The 18,467-nt window shown below is 42.8% G+C and overlaps 1 protein-coding gene across 1 annotated transcript in view; it reads right to left on the bottom strand.

The window, feature by feature from the left end:
- nufip1 (nuclear FMR1 interacting protein 1) overlaps positions 1–18,458 on the bottom strand; it is a 33,544-nt gene extending 15,086 nt beyond the window's left edge. Inside the window, exons 1-5 of the mRNA XM_078559511.1 lie at positions 18,139–18,458; positions 13,547–13,632; positions 12,489–12,596; positions 3,944–4,006; positions 3,001–3,077 (exon numbers count right to left, since the gene is read on the bottom strand). Coding sequence (XP_078415637.1) covers positions 3,001–3,077; positions 3,944–4,006; positions 12,489–12,596; positions 13,547–13,632; positions 18,139–18,349 — 545 coding nt within the window. The 5' untranslated portion in view covers positions 18,350–18,458. The remainder of the gene's footprint in view (positions 1–3,000; positions 3,078–3,943; positions 4,007–12,488; positions 12,597–13,546; positions 13,633–18,138) is intronic.
- Positions 18,459–18,467: the final 9 nt, after the last annotated feature.

Raw genomic sequence — 18,467 nt, 5'->3', positions numbered from 1 at the left:
AACATGCTTTCTGTTTTGTGGTTAAAAAGTATGTAGTCATGCATTGCCTGGTCCCCTACCAGGTTCATGTTTGACACAAGGTCATTGGAGTGTTTCCTGGAGAATGTTACATACACCTCTCTGCTTGACAAAATTCACCTTCCAGAGTTTTCACATAATTTGTGGCATGATGTTATTTTTCAATAGTAAGTAACAGAACAAAACACTTCACAACAAGGTGGGTTATCACGAACAGTTACGTTGATGGAAGAATTCACACAATTTGATAAGTACCATTCACTTCCAAAGGCATACATTAATAAATTAACTGATAACTTCTATTTATGGACAATTTTCAAGGAAGCAATTAGCTCAGCAACATTCCAAAAGCTTGTCAGAAAGGCAGCTTTTGCAAGCAAAGAGAAGAAAACAAACTAGACACAGGTCTGTGATACTTTGTTCAAGGTTTCACGAGGGAACACTATGGTAGAGGGTACAGTTCCATGCACATTGCTTTTTGCAGTGTCCTCCAAAATTGAACTGGATTTTAAGAGCAATCTGTAGTTTACAGAAAATCTGCATGCTCCCTCAAGTGCTGGTCGTCTTTAGTATCAAGTCCATGTTGGCTGAAAGCAGGCAGATCAGCATGAATTGAGCACACATACATATCCAAAACATAATATGTGAAAATAATAAGATAAAAACAAAATACTGCGGATGCTGGAAATCTGAAACAAAAACAAAAGTTGCTGGAAAAACTCAGTAGGTCCTAAAGCGTCAGTGGAAAGAAAAACAGAGTTAACGTTTCGAGTCCATATGACTCTTCTTCAGAACTAAAGAGAAGTAAAAACGTGGTGAAATATATACTGTTTAAGGGGAGTAGGACAGGTGAAGCTGGATAGAAGGCCAGTGATAGGTGGAGGCAAAGGAGAGATTGCAAAAGATGCCTAATCGGAAGATGAGGTGCTGTTCCTCCAGTTTGCACTGAGCTTCACTGGAACATTGCAGCAGGCCAAGGATGGGCATGTGGGCATGAGAGCAGGGTGGTGTTTTGAAATGGCAAGTGAGAGGGAGGTCTGGGTCATGCTTGCAGACAGACCGAAGGTGTTCCGCAAAGTGGTCACCCTGGTCCACTCCTTCATCACCTCAACCCCTTCCCACGGCACCTTCCCATGCAATCGCAGAAGGTGCAACACCTGCCTCTTTACTTCCCCCCTCCTCACCGTCCAAGGGCCCAAACACTCCTTTCAAGTGAAGCAACATTTCACTTGTACTTCCCTCAGTTTGGTCTACTGCATTCGCTGCTCCCAATGCGGTTTCCTCTACATTGGAGACACCAAACGCAGACTGGTGACCAATTCGGTACTTTACAGACTTTCGGAATTCAACAACTTCAGATCATGAACTCTCTCCTCTATCCTCACCCCTTTTTGATCCCCTTTTTTCAAATATTTATTTTTAAATTTATATATATATATACATATATTTTTCCCCACCTATTTTTATTATTATTTTTAAAATTTATTTCCATTCTTTTTTTATCCCGACATTTTAGCCTATTTCGATCTTTTTCCCCCACACTGTCCCCACCCCCCACCACCCCACCCGGGCCTTGTGTCGTTTGCTCAGTCTGCTTTCTACTCAATGTCACCATTAGCACCTCCTTTAGCCAGTATCACCACCATCAACATCCCTTCCACCTTTTGTTTATGATATATTTTGCAATCTCTCCTTTGCCTCCACCTATCACTGGCCTTCTATCCAGCTTCACCTATCCCAACCCCCTTAAACAGTATATATTTCACCACATTTTTATTTCACTTTAGTTCTGAAGAAGAGTCATACGGACTCGAAACGTTAACTCTGTCTTTCTCTCCACAGATGATGTCAGACCTGCTGAGGTTTTCCAGCAATTTTTGTTTTTGTTGCGAAAATAATAAACTCAGTTGGTAGCACTCTTGGAGCTCAGGTTTCAAGCCTCACTCTAAGTATGTGAAGCTTTGTCGACACTTCAGGACAGTACTGAGAGAGCGCTGTATGGTCAGAGGTGCTACCTTTTGGAGGAAATTATTCCACGGGGCTATTCAAATAAGAGAAGGGGGCTCTCCAGGTAGCCTGGCCAACATTCTTTCTTCAACATCACCAAAAGAGATTAACCAGTTATTTATTTACTGTTTGTAGGATTTTGGCATGCACAAGTCGGCTACGTAGCAATAGTGACTTGACTTCAAAACCATCTTATTGTGTGTGTGGAGCACATTGGAATGTCTCGAGAACATGATATGGTGCTAGAAAAATACCAGCTGTTACAGAACCTAAATAATTAAAAACCGGGCACTGCAGTGTAAGAATAAAGTAATGAGCTGAAGATACGATCATTACATGAAGAGAAGGGCTTTCTTTCTTTGCTAATTGAAATTTGTAAACAGTCAGGGTCTAACAAAAGGTCTGACCGTCACATTATCCTGCACCACACGAGGCTGTGGTTTTCCCCTCCATTCTTTGGCCAAGGCAGGCCGCCTAGCAGAACCTGGAAAAGAATCCAGAGATCACATCAAAAATTCAATTAAGCCCGACCCTGGGACACCCACTGGGGGCAGAGTGTAGGGATATGGGTGGGTAAAGAGCTTGTGTCGTCACCTAGTCACTGCTCCGCCAAACTCTACTCTCTTGTTCCCTTTGAGTCACAAATACCCTGTCTGGCACATTCCTCCTCCTGCCTACGTCCCAATGTCTTAAACTGAATTCTCCTACTCAAACACATTCTCTTCCGTGACAGTGGAACTTTTCAAAACTGTGGAACGCTTCACTTCATTCAGTCTTCCCAACCTCTCACTGTCAGCAGATTTTTCAAACCCTTAAACATAAACACTTTTATCAGGTCAGAAAATCAAAGCCTTCAGAAAGTCTGTTCCCTTCAGAAATTATATTTATGAAGAAAACCTTGTTTACTGCACTGGCAGAAGTGCACTTTAATTCTGATGTTTTCAAAAGCACAAAATCACGCGAACAAGAGCTCACCTCTTTCGTTCCTCACGCCACTTGGCAATTTCGTCTGGTGTGTCTAGCTTAATTCGTTTTGCTCCTGGCCCGTGTGCCTGTATGGAAAAAAAACAAAGGAGAAAACAAAGATTAGACTATATTTTGTCACAACTATCCAATTTACTCATTCAAAACAATGTAACAGGTTAAAAAACTCCAAACGTTAGCACAATAAAGCTGTGGTTCTCAAACGCTTTCACCTGCGGGTCACTTAAGCAGGGCAAAAGACCCCGTGGAGCACCTATCGATCCCACCCCACCTGCTTTCACTTGGCACTGCAAGAAAAATCAGAATTAATGGAAGAATGGAGCTGCTTTTGATGAGACATCAATGAGGTGATGTCTGGTTCCAAGCTGGAGAGCTTCAGTCTCATAAGAGCAAAATACTGCGGATGCTGGAAATCTGAAATAAAAACAGAAAACACTGGAAAAACTCAGCAGGTCTGGCAGCATCTGTGGAGTGAGAAACAGAGTTAACGGTTCAAGTCCGTAGCACTCTTCTTCAGAGCTTCAGTCTCATGTCGGGCTCCATGTTCAACTGGTTCCTCCTCTTTGTTTACAGCCCCAGTGTTAAAAATCTGATCTCTCAGTTATATGTCGCAACAGTAACATAAATCTTGCTTATAAAACTACATTGTTATTGTTCATACTTGTGACGACTCAGGCCACACACACGGGAGCTGGTCTAGGTTGTGTAATGTCACGCGAGCGGTGGGGATGAGGGTCCTAGCCTGTTCTCTTGTATGGCCTCGGTTGTGGCGTTGCACGTCAGTGACTCGCATGTTGGACTAGCCCGCGGGCCACCAGTGGTCCACAGATCACACTTTGAGGACCACTGCAGTAAACCACTTATATTGTTTAAATCCTTCAAGAAACACATAATTCAACAGATTTAAGTACAATTGATTAACTACAACACTTACATTTCTCCAGTGAATCTGAACCAGCTTCTCATGGGCACTGAAATTGCAGTCCTTCGCATTGCACTGGCAGAAACAGACAGAATGATCTGAGTTAATGTACTAAAACAAAAACAGAAATACCTGGAAAAACTCAGCAGGTCTGGCAGCATCGGTGGAGAAGAGCAAAGCTGACGTTTCGAGTCCTCATGACCCTTCAACAGAACTAAGGAGTTAATGTACTACCTCATCAAATGCTATTCCTATCCATTAAGAGTTGTGCCCTGTGTGACCTCGATTCTAAACCCACAAGATGGGTTCACTCTCCTTTTCAATGAATAAAACTAGTATATTTCCCTTTATTGCATATTTACTATTGTTAAAGTAGCCCTGAAACAACACCGTGAATTGTTAAAGCTTCCCACTTGCTCCTGTGGAGAGATTTCACTGAACATCAGCTGGACGAGAATTTCCTCTGAATGCTGTATACAGTGTGATTTTTACATGCACATGTTCAATCTGGCTATTAACTAGCAAACTTCACCCCATAGAAATAAAGGGAAAAACACTCTAGTTCAAGATGTGTGTGTTCCCGGTGCAAACCATCGCGAACCTATCATTGGTCGGCTCATAGTGGGAGAATGCATCTCACAGATACAGAAAAATTCTGGCTGCACATTAACTGAAGGGAGAAGTTAAAAAAAAAAATCAGCAGGTTACTAGAAAGTGGAGTGATTACCACAAGTGGTTGTTGAGGCAGCGACACTAACATAATTAAAAACAAATAAATATTTGAAAAAGGAGAACATGAAAGGATACAGGGAAAGGGAATTAAGGTAGAGAGCTCCAGTTCAATAGCTAGCAAGGTACAATGTGCTGAATTACCTCCTCAGTTACTTTTTAATATTATTCATTGATGTTCAACAGGAATGAGTCAGTCTAAATGCTACCATTTGTGTTTTCACAATACAGTCAGATTCAGCCAAGATTATGAGTGAATAATTGTCACAAATACATCAGTTTAAAATTCAGCTGACATTTGCATTTCTATATCTAAGTGCAGCAGAGGCAGCAATATTGTACCAGAACTCTTGAATAAAGAGTTCACGACAGAGAGGTTCCATAGCGTTATAAGAAGCAATCTTGCTAGATTTAAAAAAGCTGATATCCTGTAACATTAAAACATTCCCAATTTGTATTAATGATTTGGATGTGAGGACCAAATGTAATATTTCCAAGTTTGCCAATGGCACAAAACTAGGTGGGAATGCGAGTTACGAGGACAATGAAAAGAAGCTTCCAGGGGATTGAGGCAGGCTATGTGAGTGGGCAAGAATGGCAGATGGAATATAATGTGAAAAATGTGAAGTCATCCACTTTGGTAGGAAAAACAAAAATACAGAGTATTTCTTAAATGGTGAGAGTCTGGGAAGTGTTGATGTCCAAAGGGACCTGGGTGTCCTTGTTCATAAGGCACTGCAAGCGAACATACAGGTGCAGCAAGCAATTGGGACGGCAAATGGCATAGAGACCCTAGCATCCCTACAGGCAGCTCTGCACAGAGCGACACAGCAACAGTGTACCTGCTCATTCAGACTCAGAAATTGGGAACAGGAGGGGAATGAAATGTGTAATTTCTTTTCAACAAGCAGCTCTCACTTTCAAAACTTGTGTATGAACAAATTTGATACTCATGATGCACTATTACAATGTTTCCTATTTAAACAGATTCTAATATCCATCCACCCTACAGGAGCATTTGGATGACCTCCAGGTTACAGCTGACAAGCAGCAGATATAATTTATTCTCAGACAAATTGCAATATTTCCATTTAACATACAGGTATATTACAGGTGCCAGGGGCTGGAAAATTGCAAACATTACACCCTTGTTCAAAAAGGGTTGCAAGGATAAGCCCAGCAATTACAGACCAGTCAGTTTAACTTCAGTGGTGGGCAAGGTTCTAGAAACAATTATTCGGGATAGAATTAGTAGTCACATGGAAAAATATGGGTTGATAAGGAAGAGCCAGCATAGATTTCTAAAGGGGGAATCGTGTTTAACTAACTTGTAGTTTTTTGAAGAAGTAACAGAAAAAGTCGATGAGGGTATTGCTGTTGATGTGGTGTACATGGACTTTCAAAAGGCATTTGATACAGTGCCACACAACAGACTTGTGAGAAAAGTTGTTGCTCATGGAATAAAAGGGACAGTAGCAACGCGGATACAAAGTTGGATGGAAAATAGGAAACAGAGAGTAATGGTCAATGGATATTTTTCGGGCTAGAGGAAGGTTTGTGGTGGAGTTCCCCAGGGGTCAGTATTGGGATTCTTGCTTTTCTTGATATATATTAATGATCTAGATCTTGGTGTGCAGGGGACAATTTCAAAGTTTGCAGATGATACGAAGCTTGGGAGTGTTGTGAACTGAGAGGAGGATGATGTGGAACTTCAAGAGGATATAGACAAGTTGGCAGAGTGGGGCAGACAGGCGATAGATGAAGTTCAATGCGGAGAAGTGTGAGGTGATGCTTTTTTTTAGGAAGAACATGGGCAGACAATATAAGGAGTGAAATTTTGAAGGGAGTGCAGGAGCAGAAAGACTTGGGTGTATATGTGCATAGATCATTGAAAGTAGCAGGATAGGTGGAGAGAGTAGTTAATAAAGCATTTAGTATCCTGGGCTTTATTAATAGGGGCATAGAGTACAAGAGCAGGGAGGTTATGCTGAAATTATATAAGATACTCATTAAACCTCAGCTGGAGTATTGTGTACAGTTCTGGGGGTCACACTATAGGAAGGATGTGAACACATTGGAGAGAGTGCAGAAGAGACTCACAAGAATGGTCTCGGGGGTGAGAAATTTCAGCCATGAGAATAGATTGGAGAGGTTGGGACTTCTCCTTGGAGAGAAGGCGGCTAAAAGGAGATTTGATAGAGATGTTCAAAATCATGAGGGACTGGACAGAGTAGATAGGGAGAAGCTGATCCAGCTCGTAAAAGGATCTAGAACGAGAGGGAACAGATTTAAAATGATTTGCAAAGAAGCAAATGTGACGTGAGAAAATTTTTTTTCACACAACAAGTGGTTTGGGTCTGGAATGCGCTGCCTGGAAGCGTGGTGGAGGCAGGCTCAATCGAGGAATTCAAGAGGGCATCAGATGTTTACTTGGATAGAAACAATGTGCAGGGGTACAGGGAAAAGGCAGACCAAACAGCATAAGCAGCAAGTGATAGACAGGGCTAAGCGATCCCACAGCCAATGGATCAGATCTAAGCTCTGCAGTCCCACCACATCCAGTCGTGAATAGTGGTGGACAATTAAACAACTCACTGGAGGAGGAGGCTCCACAAATATCCCCATCCTTGATGATGGGGGAGACCAGCACATCAGTATAAAAGATAAGGCTGAAGCATTTGCTACAATCTTCAGCCAGAAGTGCTGAGTGGGTGATCCATCATGGCCTTGTCCGGAAGTCCCCAGCATCACATGCCAGTCTCCAGCCAATTCAATTCACTCGACGTGATATCAAGAAACGGCCAAAGGCACTGGGTACTGCAAAGGCTATGGGCCCTGACAATATTCTGGCAATAGTGCTGAAGACTTGTGCTCCAGAACTTGCCATGCCCCTAGCCAAGCTATTTCAGTACAGCTGCAACACTGGCATCTACCCGGCTATGTGGAAAATTGCCCAGATATGTCCTGTACACTAAAAGCAGGACAAATCCAACCCGGCCAATTACCGCCCTATCAGTCTACTCTCAATCATCAGTAATGGAAGGGGTCATCAACAATGCTATCGAAAGACACTTGCTTAATAATAACCTGCTCACTGACACTCACTTTGGGTTTTGTAGGGCCACTCAACTCCTGACCTCATTACAGCCTTGGATCAAACGCGGACAAAACAGCTGAAATCCTGAGGTGAGGTGAGAGTGACTGCCCTTGACATCAAGGCCTCATTTGACTGAGTGCAGCATCAAGGAGCCCTAGCAAAACTGGAGTCAATGGGATTCAGGGGAAAACTCTTCACTGGTTGGGAGTCAAACCTAGCACAAAGGAAGATGGCTGTGGTTGTTGGAGGTCAGTCTTCTCAGCTCCAGGGCATTACTGCAGGAGTTCCTCAGGCCCAACCACCTTCAGCTACTTCATTAATGACCTTCCTTCCATCATAAGGTCAGAAGTGGGAATGTATGCTGATGATTGCACAATGTTCAGCAGCATTCGCAACTCCTCAGATACTGAAACAGTCCATATCCAAATGCAGCAAGACCTGGACAATTATCCAGGCTTGGGCTGACAAGTGGCAAGTAACATTCGTGCCACACAAGTGTCAGGCAATGACCATCTCCAACAAGAGAGAATCCAACCATCACCCCTTGATGTTCAATGGCATCACCATCACTGAATTCCCCACAACATCAACATCCTGGGGGGTTACCATTGACCAGAAACTGAACCGGACTAGCCATATAAATACTGTGTCCACCATCCACAAGGTACAAGTCAGGAGCATGACAGAATACTCTCCACTTGCCTGGGTGAGTGCAGCTCCCACAACACTCAAGAAGCTCGACACCATCCAGGACAAAGCAGCCCATTTGCTTGGCGCCACATCCACAAACATTAACTCCCCTCCACCACCGACGCATAGTAGCAGCAGTGTGTTCTATCTACAAGACGCACTGCAGGAATTCACCAAGACTCTATCGACAGCACCTTCCAAACCCACAAACACTACCATCTCGAAGGACAAAGGTAGCAAATAGATAGAAACACCACCACCTGGAAGTTCCCCTTCAAGTCACTCACCATCGTGACTTGGAAATATATCACCGTTCCTTCACTGTCACTGGGTCAAAATCCTGGAACTCTCTTCCTAACAGCACTTTAGTTCTACCTACACGACATGGACTGCAGTGGTTCAAGAAGGCAGCTCACCACCATCTTCTCAAGGGCAACGAGGGATGGACAATAAATGCTGGCCCAGCCAGGAAAGCCTACATCCCATGGATGAATTTTTATAAAAAAAAAACTAGGTTATAATGCTCATTTGGAGAGCCAGTACAGACATGATGGGCCGAATGGCCTTCCTTCTGTGCTGTTAGAATTCTGAGATTCTGTGATATTATACACACACACACAATAATTGGAATATTTCCAGTTAACATACAGATATTTAACCATTGCACTTGGCAGGCTTGTTTAAAGCACAAACAATTTTTCAAGCAATGTATACTGCATTACAGGGCCAAGTTGCAGACTATATTTTGCTGGATAGGGGGCTGGGGGGCAGGCTTGTGCTTGTACTGTATCTGAAAGCATATGGTTTACAGAAATAGGGGCATTGTTTAAAACTAAGAGGTCTCCCTTTTAAGACAGATGAGGAGAAACTTTTTCTTCCAAAGGGTTGTCGGTGTGTATAATTCTCTTCCCCAGAAAGTAGTGGAGGCTGGGTCATTGAATTTATTCATGGCATAGTCAGACAGATTTTTGATAGAGAAGGAAATCAAGGGTTATGGGGTTGGGGATGGGTGGCGGTGGGGCAGGCAGGCAAGTGGAGCTGAGAGTACAATGAGATCATTGGCTTGAGGGGCCCAATGGCCTATTCCTGCTCCAATGTTTCCTATGTTCCACTGGAATTCCCATTCGCAAAATTTTAACTGCAGCACAAGAATATCTTACTGCCAAAACTCTTGGAGAAAAAGAAAACATCAACACTGGAAAAACTCAGCACTCATAAACCCAAAAGATAAAATTCCTCTTTCACATCTGTCAACCTATCCTCTTACTGCTCTTTTTACATGGGCAAAATTCAGCACAAAAGAGTCCATTCCCAGTGAGAAAATCTGGAACTGGCACATGCGCTTATGCAGCCTGCATGTTGCTTTAATTGAAGTATTGAAGTATACATAGGCCCCACACATCGAGTAGATAAGAAACAAGTTGAACTGCTGCCCAAGTCAACAGCTACAAATGTTTATATTGTGCCTTTAACATAATAAAACATCCCAAGGCATTTCATAGTGAAATTATAAAACAAAATTTGACAGTGAGCCCCATAAACAGATATTAGGGAAAATGACCAAAAGCTTAGCCAAAGAGGAATGTCATAACAAAATGTAAGTGCACAAGTTAAAGACAATCAGGCTATTTGGGGACAGGCAAGCCTAGTAGCTATGTATAAGACTTTGTCTAGAAGTACTTCTACAGGTTGTTTATTTGTCTTAACATGCAGGCTTTATTTCACACAGTGAGGTCTCCAAAATCTGGTCCATTCACTTTTCTAATGGCCATCTGCACAGTAAAATATTTTAAATGAGATCCCTTCTGAGGTCATTAGTAGCCTCTTGTCACCGGATCATGTCACCTAAATGCTCTTGACTTAAATTACATACAAAGCTGTAGACAGGGTTAATTTCCCTGTCGTTGTGTCCATGGTGCTGTAATAGAAAGCAGACAATAGTTGCAGACTACTTTTATCTTTGTAGCTTTGCCCAATCTCAGTTCATCTGCTGCTGAAAACCTCACTTATGCTTTTGTTACCTCTCGACTTGACTATTCCTGGCTGGTCTCCCACATTCTATCCTCTGTAAACTTGAGGTCATCCAAATCCTTGCTGTCCATGACCTTACTCGCACCAAATCTCATTCACCAAACATCCTGTGCTCGTTGACTTACATTAGCTCCCGATCAAGCAAAATCTTGATTTTAAAATTCTCTTCCTTGTTTTCAAATCGGTCCATGGCCTCACCCGTCCCTATCTCTGTAATCTCCTCCAAGCCAACAACCTTCCAAGATATCAAGACTCCTCTAATTCTGGCCTCTTGAGCAATCCCGATTTTAATGGCCCCACCATTGGTGACTGTGCTTTCATCTGTCTAGGCTTGAAACTCTGGAATTCCCTCCCCATACCTCTCTGGCTATCTGCCTCGCTTTAATCTCTACAGATTTCTATGTAATTTAAGTCAAAAGCACTTAGGTGGCATTATCTGGTGACAAGAGGCTACTAATGACCGCAGAAAGAATCCTATTTAAAATATTTTACTGTGCAGATGGCCATTAGAAAAGTGAATGGACCAGATTTTGGAGACCTCACGGTGTGAAATAAAGCCTGCATGTTAACACAAATAAACAACCTGTAGAAGTACTTTTAGACAAAGTCTTATACACAGCAGCTGGGCTTGCCTGTCCCTAAATAGCCTGATTGTCTTCAATTTGTGCACTTACATTTCGTTACAACATTCACAACTAAAAGATAAAATGTGCAGTGCCTCAACTTTTTAAAATTTGTTAATGGGATGTGAGTGCCGTTGACAAGGCCTGCATTTATTGCCCAGCCCTAATTGCCCTTGAGTAGATGGTGGTGCATCACCTTCTTGAACCGCTGCAGTTCATGGAGTGTTGGTACTCCCAGTGCTTTTAGAATGGGAGTTCAAGGATTTTGACCCAGTGACAATGAAGTAATGGCAATATATATTCAAGTCAGGATGTGAGACTCAGAGGGGTGCTTGCAGATGGCGGTGTATTCATGCACCTGATGCCCTTGTTCTTCTAGGCTTGGATGTGGTGGGTTTGGGTACTTCGAACGAGTCTTCATGAATTGCTGCAGTGCATCTTGTAGGCTGTACACACTGCAGCCAGTGTACACTGCTGGTGATGGAAATGCATGTTTAAGGCAGTGGATGGGATGCTGATCAAGCAGGCTGCCTTACCCTGGATGGTTCGAGATAACTAACTTTGGACTTTGCGGGAATCCTGTGGAGGCCTCTTGATCAAATAGTGAAACTGAGAATACAGCACAAGGTAGTTATCGTGGACTTGCCCGGGCAGATTTGACTGGCGTGGCACGTCAGGAATAAGTACCGAAAAATTTGTTGCAGTGCAAGAAAGAGCAATTTTTGCAATTAGTCTGTCACTTACTTTGCAATGTGCTGACAGTTTCAAGACTCCACAGTTCAGTATTAATAATCTTCCAGCCCTCCACAAATTGGGGGGATGGACATGTCTATGATTTATGTTAACCAAGTGAAGTTTTCTCATTTCAGGCATTCAACGTCAAAGAGTTGAGCACTCCCAAAGCAAAATATGCAACAGCCAGATACAGAGTGAAGCATTTGACACTCAAGGTCAAAATTGCAGTTCAATCCCAACTTCAGAAAAGCTCTATCTCCACCAGTATAGCATTTCATCCCTTTAATTTCCACACCAATAATGTTGAAGCATGTCTGAAAGACAATGTCCTCAATTTGCACCAATTGCCAATTTTATGCAATCAGCCTATGTCCGTGGAATGCTTACAGTCAGCAGGCAGAAGATAGTTTCATCCCATCAGCCTAGGCTGGACGTGCACTCAGACCCCAAGGTAAAAGACCAGTGCCTAGCCCACCACACTGCACCCAGAACATAATCAGGGGAAACTGAAGACTTGCGTGCTTTTAATACTTCTGGTTCAGGTGGGTGCAGCTTGTCTTACGAGGTTATTTGGACAACACCCCCATGCCCCATAGTGCAGTGCACTGTACAGGTGCCTGTAGACACTTGGCCCAATCTGATACAGTCTTACCTGGATGTGCTGTGACAAATGCTCATTGTATTTCTCCAGGTTTTTGAACCCTCGTTCACAGGTATCACAGTAGTGTGTGTACACCGGCTCCTTTTTCCTTTTCTGGCACTGGAAATCAAATCCGAAAAATAAATGGGTTCAGTGCCTCACCCCATAATACACTGTGGTGACAACAAGCCACTGCATAGAGCTTCTGGGCTCAACTTCATGGTTCACTTTAATTCTCCCTCAATTGGGTGATGAAAACTATTATTAATTACTGGAAAATTAAACAGTCAATGCAAAATAAAATTACAGAATCCTGAATCTTGAACATTACAATAAATTTGAGCAAAATTATTTTGTGTATTGTGCATAACATGGCCATGAGGGGTAGACGACTACCTCAACATTTAGACTCCCGCTCTCTTTTACTTTCAGGTTGCTGCCAATTTTGCTACTGAGCTGACCACCAGGAGGCATAACAAACCTCCCTGTGATACTGAAAACAACTCACGGGGAGTGTTGTCAATTAGTAGCAGTCGCATATCTCAGAATCAAACAGCTGGACATTAAAGCCCCACTTAAGCAAAGAATCAACATTTCAGTGAAGGACTGAGACTACTGCACTGTCACAGATGTCATCCTGCAGATGTCAAACTGAGATCCAATTCCCTGTTCAGATACATGTACAAGATCCTGTGACATTATTCAAAGAGGAACAGACAAGTTTTCCTGGTCAGCATAACTCCTTCTACTAACAAAGTCAAAAACATTTTAGCTGTTCTTTTGTGTTTTTGGGGCCTTGTGCCCAAAGTGGCTGTCACATTAGCCGACATAGTAACAGGACTGCATTTCAAACTATGGAGCACTTTGGAACATCCTGAGGATGTGAAAAGCACCATGTAAATGCAAGTTCTTCCTTACTTAGTGTCCTGTATTGTTTTGGCCAATTGGGTGGGTTCCAGGGCAAGTCAAAACGCCCCCAAGGAGGAGGGTATCACATTATTAAAAGCAAGTGGCCTGCCCAAATATGCTGCAGGGAATAGCAGAGTTGGTACGTGGGATATCAAAATTACCTTGTATTTTCTGGAATCATATTGGTTGGTGTTGGGAGACCACTGGTTTGAAGCTTGCTGGTTTGGCCACTTCTGGTCACGGTTACCTGGTTTTATTTACAAATGGGGGGGGCGGGTGGAAGAGTGAGAAAAAAAAACTAGTTAGGCCCCTGTATAGACATTAAACAGTATTAATAAATCCAAAACTCAAGTCAACAACCAACCATGATAACTGATTATTTAATAAAGGAGGTTGGTAAATAGGATCAACTGCACCCAGAGTAGAAGACACCAACTTATTGTTGGAGATTCAATCAAATCTACTCTGAATTTTTAAATAGATATTTTCGCACACAAGAGGAGTGGTTGTATAACTTGACAAAGTTGTTTACTTAATATTCTTTCATTTCTGCACATACAGGCCAGAGGTGTTAATTATTCCTCCCTCTGGAATATTTACACTGGTTACAATGGTCAAAAATTACATCCGGGAGCATTGTCTGAGAAGATCCTGAAATATTGTGAACTAGATTTTTTTGGGACAAGCCAAATGATTTCCATGTACACATTCCCCTAACATTTAGGTTGTTTGAAACAATGAGGATGTGTTTTATAACTTCCACACTTGTGACATGACAAAAACCATTACGTATTAAAACCAAGTGACTAATGCTTGGAATTTCTTCAGACAGCACCTTCCAAACCCACAGCCACGACCATCCAGAAGGACAAGGGCAGCAAATAAATGGGAACACCACCACCTGGAAGTTCCCCTCCAAACCACTCACCATCCTGATTTGGAAATATATCGTCGTTCCTTCACTGTCGCTGGGTCAATATCCTGGAACTCCCTCCCTAACAGCACTGTGGGTGTACCTACACCACACAGACGGCAGCAGTCAAAGAAGGCAACTCACTACCACCTTCTCAAGGGCAATTAGGGATGCGCAACAAATGCTGGCCGAGCCAGCAATGCCCACATCCCACAAATGAATAAAAAAACGCTCCTGCTATGTTGCCACAGTTTAACAGTGTTCTGCACATACAGTTTGTGCTTACTTCCCTTTCATATCATTCACACCTCGCCAATCACATTTACCACATCCGATACATCACGAAGATATTTATTTTCAAAGCAATTTTGAAAAGAGATGGGTACAGATCTGTGGCATTACTCAGAGTCAGAAGAGAGAAACAGGGAAAGTGACAGAAAGAGCATACATGCAAGAAGTATGTTCTTTATGCAAGATAAATACTTTATGGCCGGTAGAGCTTCTGTGGCATTGCTTGGAGTACACTAAAGGATGATTATGTAATATAGGCACTACCAACAAAATATGATGGGGAAAATATTACAGGAAGCAAATGTGATGCTACAGGAAGTGCACACTCTAGGCAAAACATCTACACTATAAAATATAGTCAAAATACTACGTACAGATTGATATACTTCATTGTGAACAACAAATAACTGCCTAACCAATAAATGAAAGAAGCAATCTGACCCAAGGGTTGTTAATATTTAGAAACAACCAATTAAAACGCCCCTCTTCCTTTTTAATATCAGAAATACCAGCTTTAACTGTGAAAAGTTTCTAATAATCCAGCAACTAATGAATTACAAAAGTTAACCAGCATTAAATAAACATTTCCTCAGTCCAGGATCTGGAGGATCCCTATGCAGCGAGGCTGTAATTGCTTGTCCACATTTAAAAGCGCTGGTTTATGGGGAGGTGACCGTTGAGCACAATATACATCAGTTGAGTCGAAGCCTTCTACGAACAGTGGGAGTCACAATGGATAGATAGTCTTTTTAAGGCAGTTTTAATATTATTCAAAAGACTTGCTTCTAGTGTTATTTTGGATAGGTAGCGCATTCATCTGTTGCTGGTGTGCTCTTGCTATGGGAAAAGCAAAGTCTGTATATATCCCAGTCTAAAAAAGAGAGGCATTTACAACTTATAATCACCACACAAACTCCATCTTGCAGATCGAGTGACTCAAATCTAGATGTAACCAGCTGCTTAAGTACTTCACTTGTGTGGCACTTACACAGGGTGAACTCAGAGTAAGTCTGATCTTGACCTGACTCAGGTCCACGAGAGAAACTGTCTTCGAATGCTGGCCCATATGCACTTTCCTAAGTGCCTGATTGGTGAGGTAATTCAACCACCTAGAGTCCACTGATTCACCTGAAGCTTTCCACGTCTAGTAGACCTTGCAGGATACTGGATGCTTTATCAGAACATATTTCTGGTTTGCCACTGAAATTTATTGACACATATACAGTTTGGACAGGCTACCTGTTATTTATTCTCAAAGTCTTCTTCAGTAATAGAACAGTTTTTGAAGTTATCATAGTGACATTTGGATTTGCCACCTGATTGACCTGTGCAAAAGTCACTGTTTACAAAGGTAAAGAATGCTAAATCTAGACAAATACATTTCTTCAACTTACTGGACATAATTTCCAATTGCAGCCGAGCTAAAGATGTGCATAGGTTTAGCATAACTCCATTGTTTTTAATACTCAGTATTCTCATTTATAAAACCTATGATCCAACTGTGCTTTTAAAAGGAAGAGTTTTATCAATTTATCCTCCCACTGTGTATCTGATCTTCCAAGATTCTCTGCTCCTTTGCTTCCTTTAAAGTTTTCGCCTCTGGTCTGTGTTCTCTCCAATATACTAACTTGTTTCCCTTCTTTCAGATCTCTTCAGTAAACCATGCTTCCTAATTTGCCTGTAAGTTTTTATTTTGTGTTCCTTATACTTTTTTTATTCATTTGGCTGGAGGTATAGTTCAATGTTGAGCTTAAGAGTCCATTCAACAGCTTCAGTTGGTGCACTGTGAATGGTTGTGATGCCACCAGGAATGAACCTCAGGGCAGAAGTTTGGCATGTGGGTGATGGTCTGACTTGGATGGCCGCAGTCACAATTTGTTTTGTTCCTTGTGTTCCACTTGTGGAGCAAGTGGCCACATCCTCCCTGGCCCATCTTCAAGCAGCTGAGGGCTGTCCAGATTTTCCGTGGATGGTTGAAACCTGGGACTTCACCATTCAGGTCAGTTACCAGGTTGCGGTCAGTGATGTTTGCAGTCAACCAGGAAGTGCGTCATCGGGAACTGAGGCTGTCATCAGTTTGTAGGGCTGTGAAGCGTGTTCCAGTAGGGGCTAAGGGATTTCAAATGGGTGCGAGGATTTTTTGATGGGAGTGATTTGTTAGCAGTCAGCCTTTTATTTAAGTTTTTTTAAAAATTCATTGACAAGATGTGGGCATCACTGGAAAATCCAGCATTTACTGCCCATTCCTAAGTGGCCTCAAGAAGGTGGCAGTGAGCCTTCCTGAATACAACTAAATGGATTGCTAGGTAATTTTAGAGGGCAACTTAGAGTCAACCACATTGCTACAAATCTGGAGTCACATACAGGCCAGACTGGCAGATTTCCTTCCTTAAAGAACACCTGAACCAGGTGACTTTTTGCAACATTCCAGTAGTTTCATGGTCACTATTACTGAAACTAGCTTTTAATTCCAGATTTATTTAACTGAATTTAAGTTCCCTAGCTGCTGTGTGGGGATTTGCAATCATATCGCTGGATCACTCGTCCAGGCCTCGAGATTACTAGCTCGGTAACTTGACCGCTTTGCTACCGTATCCTTAAATCCAGATCGTTTATCCAAAAGAGCAATGGTCACAACAATGAGTCTGGATGACATCACTGTTGACATCCTTCTGGTTCAAAAGAAAATCATGAACAATTACTCTTTTCTGTCCTTTAGCCAACTTCATATTCAATGTCACATTCCCTTTAATACCATGCTTGGCATTTCATCCACAAGTCTCGTATGTGGCACCTTATCAAAATCCTTTTAAAAATTCATATGCGTAACAGCCACATTTCCTTCATCAATGGGTCATTCTCAAATAGCTCTTCTAAATTTTACAAATCCACCTTGGTTGCCTTCAGTTAACCCATGACTTTCTGGATGAGTGTTCATTTTAAATCCCATATCTCCACCAACAATGCTCACCTGACTGGTCCTTAGTTATCTAGTTTACCCCTTTAAGAATAGAGCTGTGGCACTGACAAGTCTCCAGGTTAAAAGTATTGCACCTGCTTCGCCCTTGCTTCCTGACACACTTTTCTAAACCCCCAAGAGCAACGCCTGGAAAATCTGCTGAGGCCAGGGTGACCAACTCTTCTGAAACAAAATAAGGGACATTTCGATCGCAGAACTGGGAGATTGCTGGTGACCAACTGAGTGGGGTGATTTCTGGTAGCCATACAGCGGCAGGGATGATTTAAAGCAACCAAAACTTACAATTTACCTGGTGGAGTCACATTATCATTTCTCTGCTGGCCAACTCTCAGACTTGCAGTCCCGCTCAAATCATATAACTGAGCCCCCCAGGTTCAGTCTCCCGCAGGTTGTCCTAGCGTTATGGGTCAAAAGGCGTCCCTTAAGGGATGCGGGACAAACAGTCAAAAGAAGGGGCGATCCCTTATAATACGGGACAGCTGGTCACCCCGGGCCGACACAGGTTTCCCGTGCATCTCTTTCAGTAACTCTCTTCCCACTGATCAAACGTCCTGCGGAATCTTTCTTACCCGGAAACTGGCTGCTGCTGTGACAGGCCTTTAACCAGGATGAGTGGTGCTGCCCGGCCCCCATTCCCCAGAGCGGCCGGCTCCAGGACGCCGCCCCTCCGCCCCAGAAGGGCTGCTGCCACGCCACAGGCGGCGGACAAAAAACCGGCGGCCGCAACAGCCGAACCGGAGGATTGAAAACTGGCGGCGGGTAACATCCGTACTGGTTCATCCCAATCAATCAATCACCGGACCGACCGACAGATCGACCTCGCTGTTCAAAGATAACGTCGCGCTATCGGTTCAACCATGTGCCGGCGCTTTCTTTACGCGTCACTCCTACCGAGATC

Source organism: Cetorhinus maximus, chromosome 16 (assembly GCF_964194155.1).
Source record: "Cetorhinus maximus chromosome 16, sCetMax3.hap1.1, whole genome shotgun sequence".
NCBI lineage: Eukaryota > Metazoa > Chordata > Chondrichthyes > Lamniformes > Cetorhinidae > Cetorhinus > Cetorhinus maximus.
The sequence above is the reverse complement of the archived record's forward strand: the minus strand, read 5'-3'. Positions and strand labels throughout refer to the sequence as shown.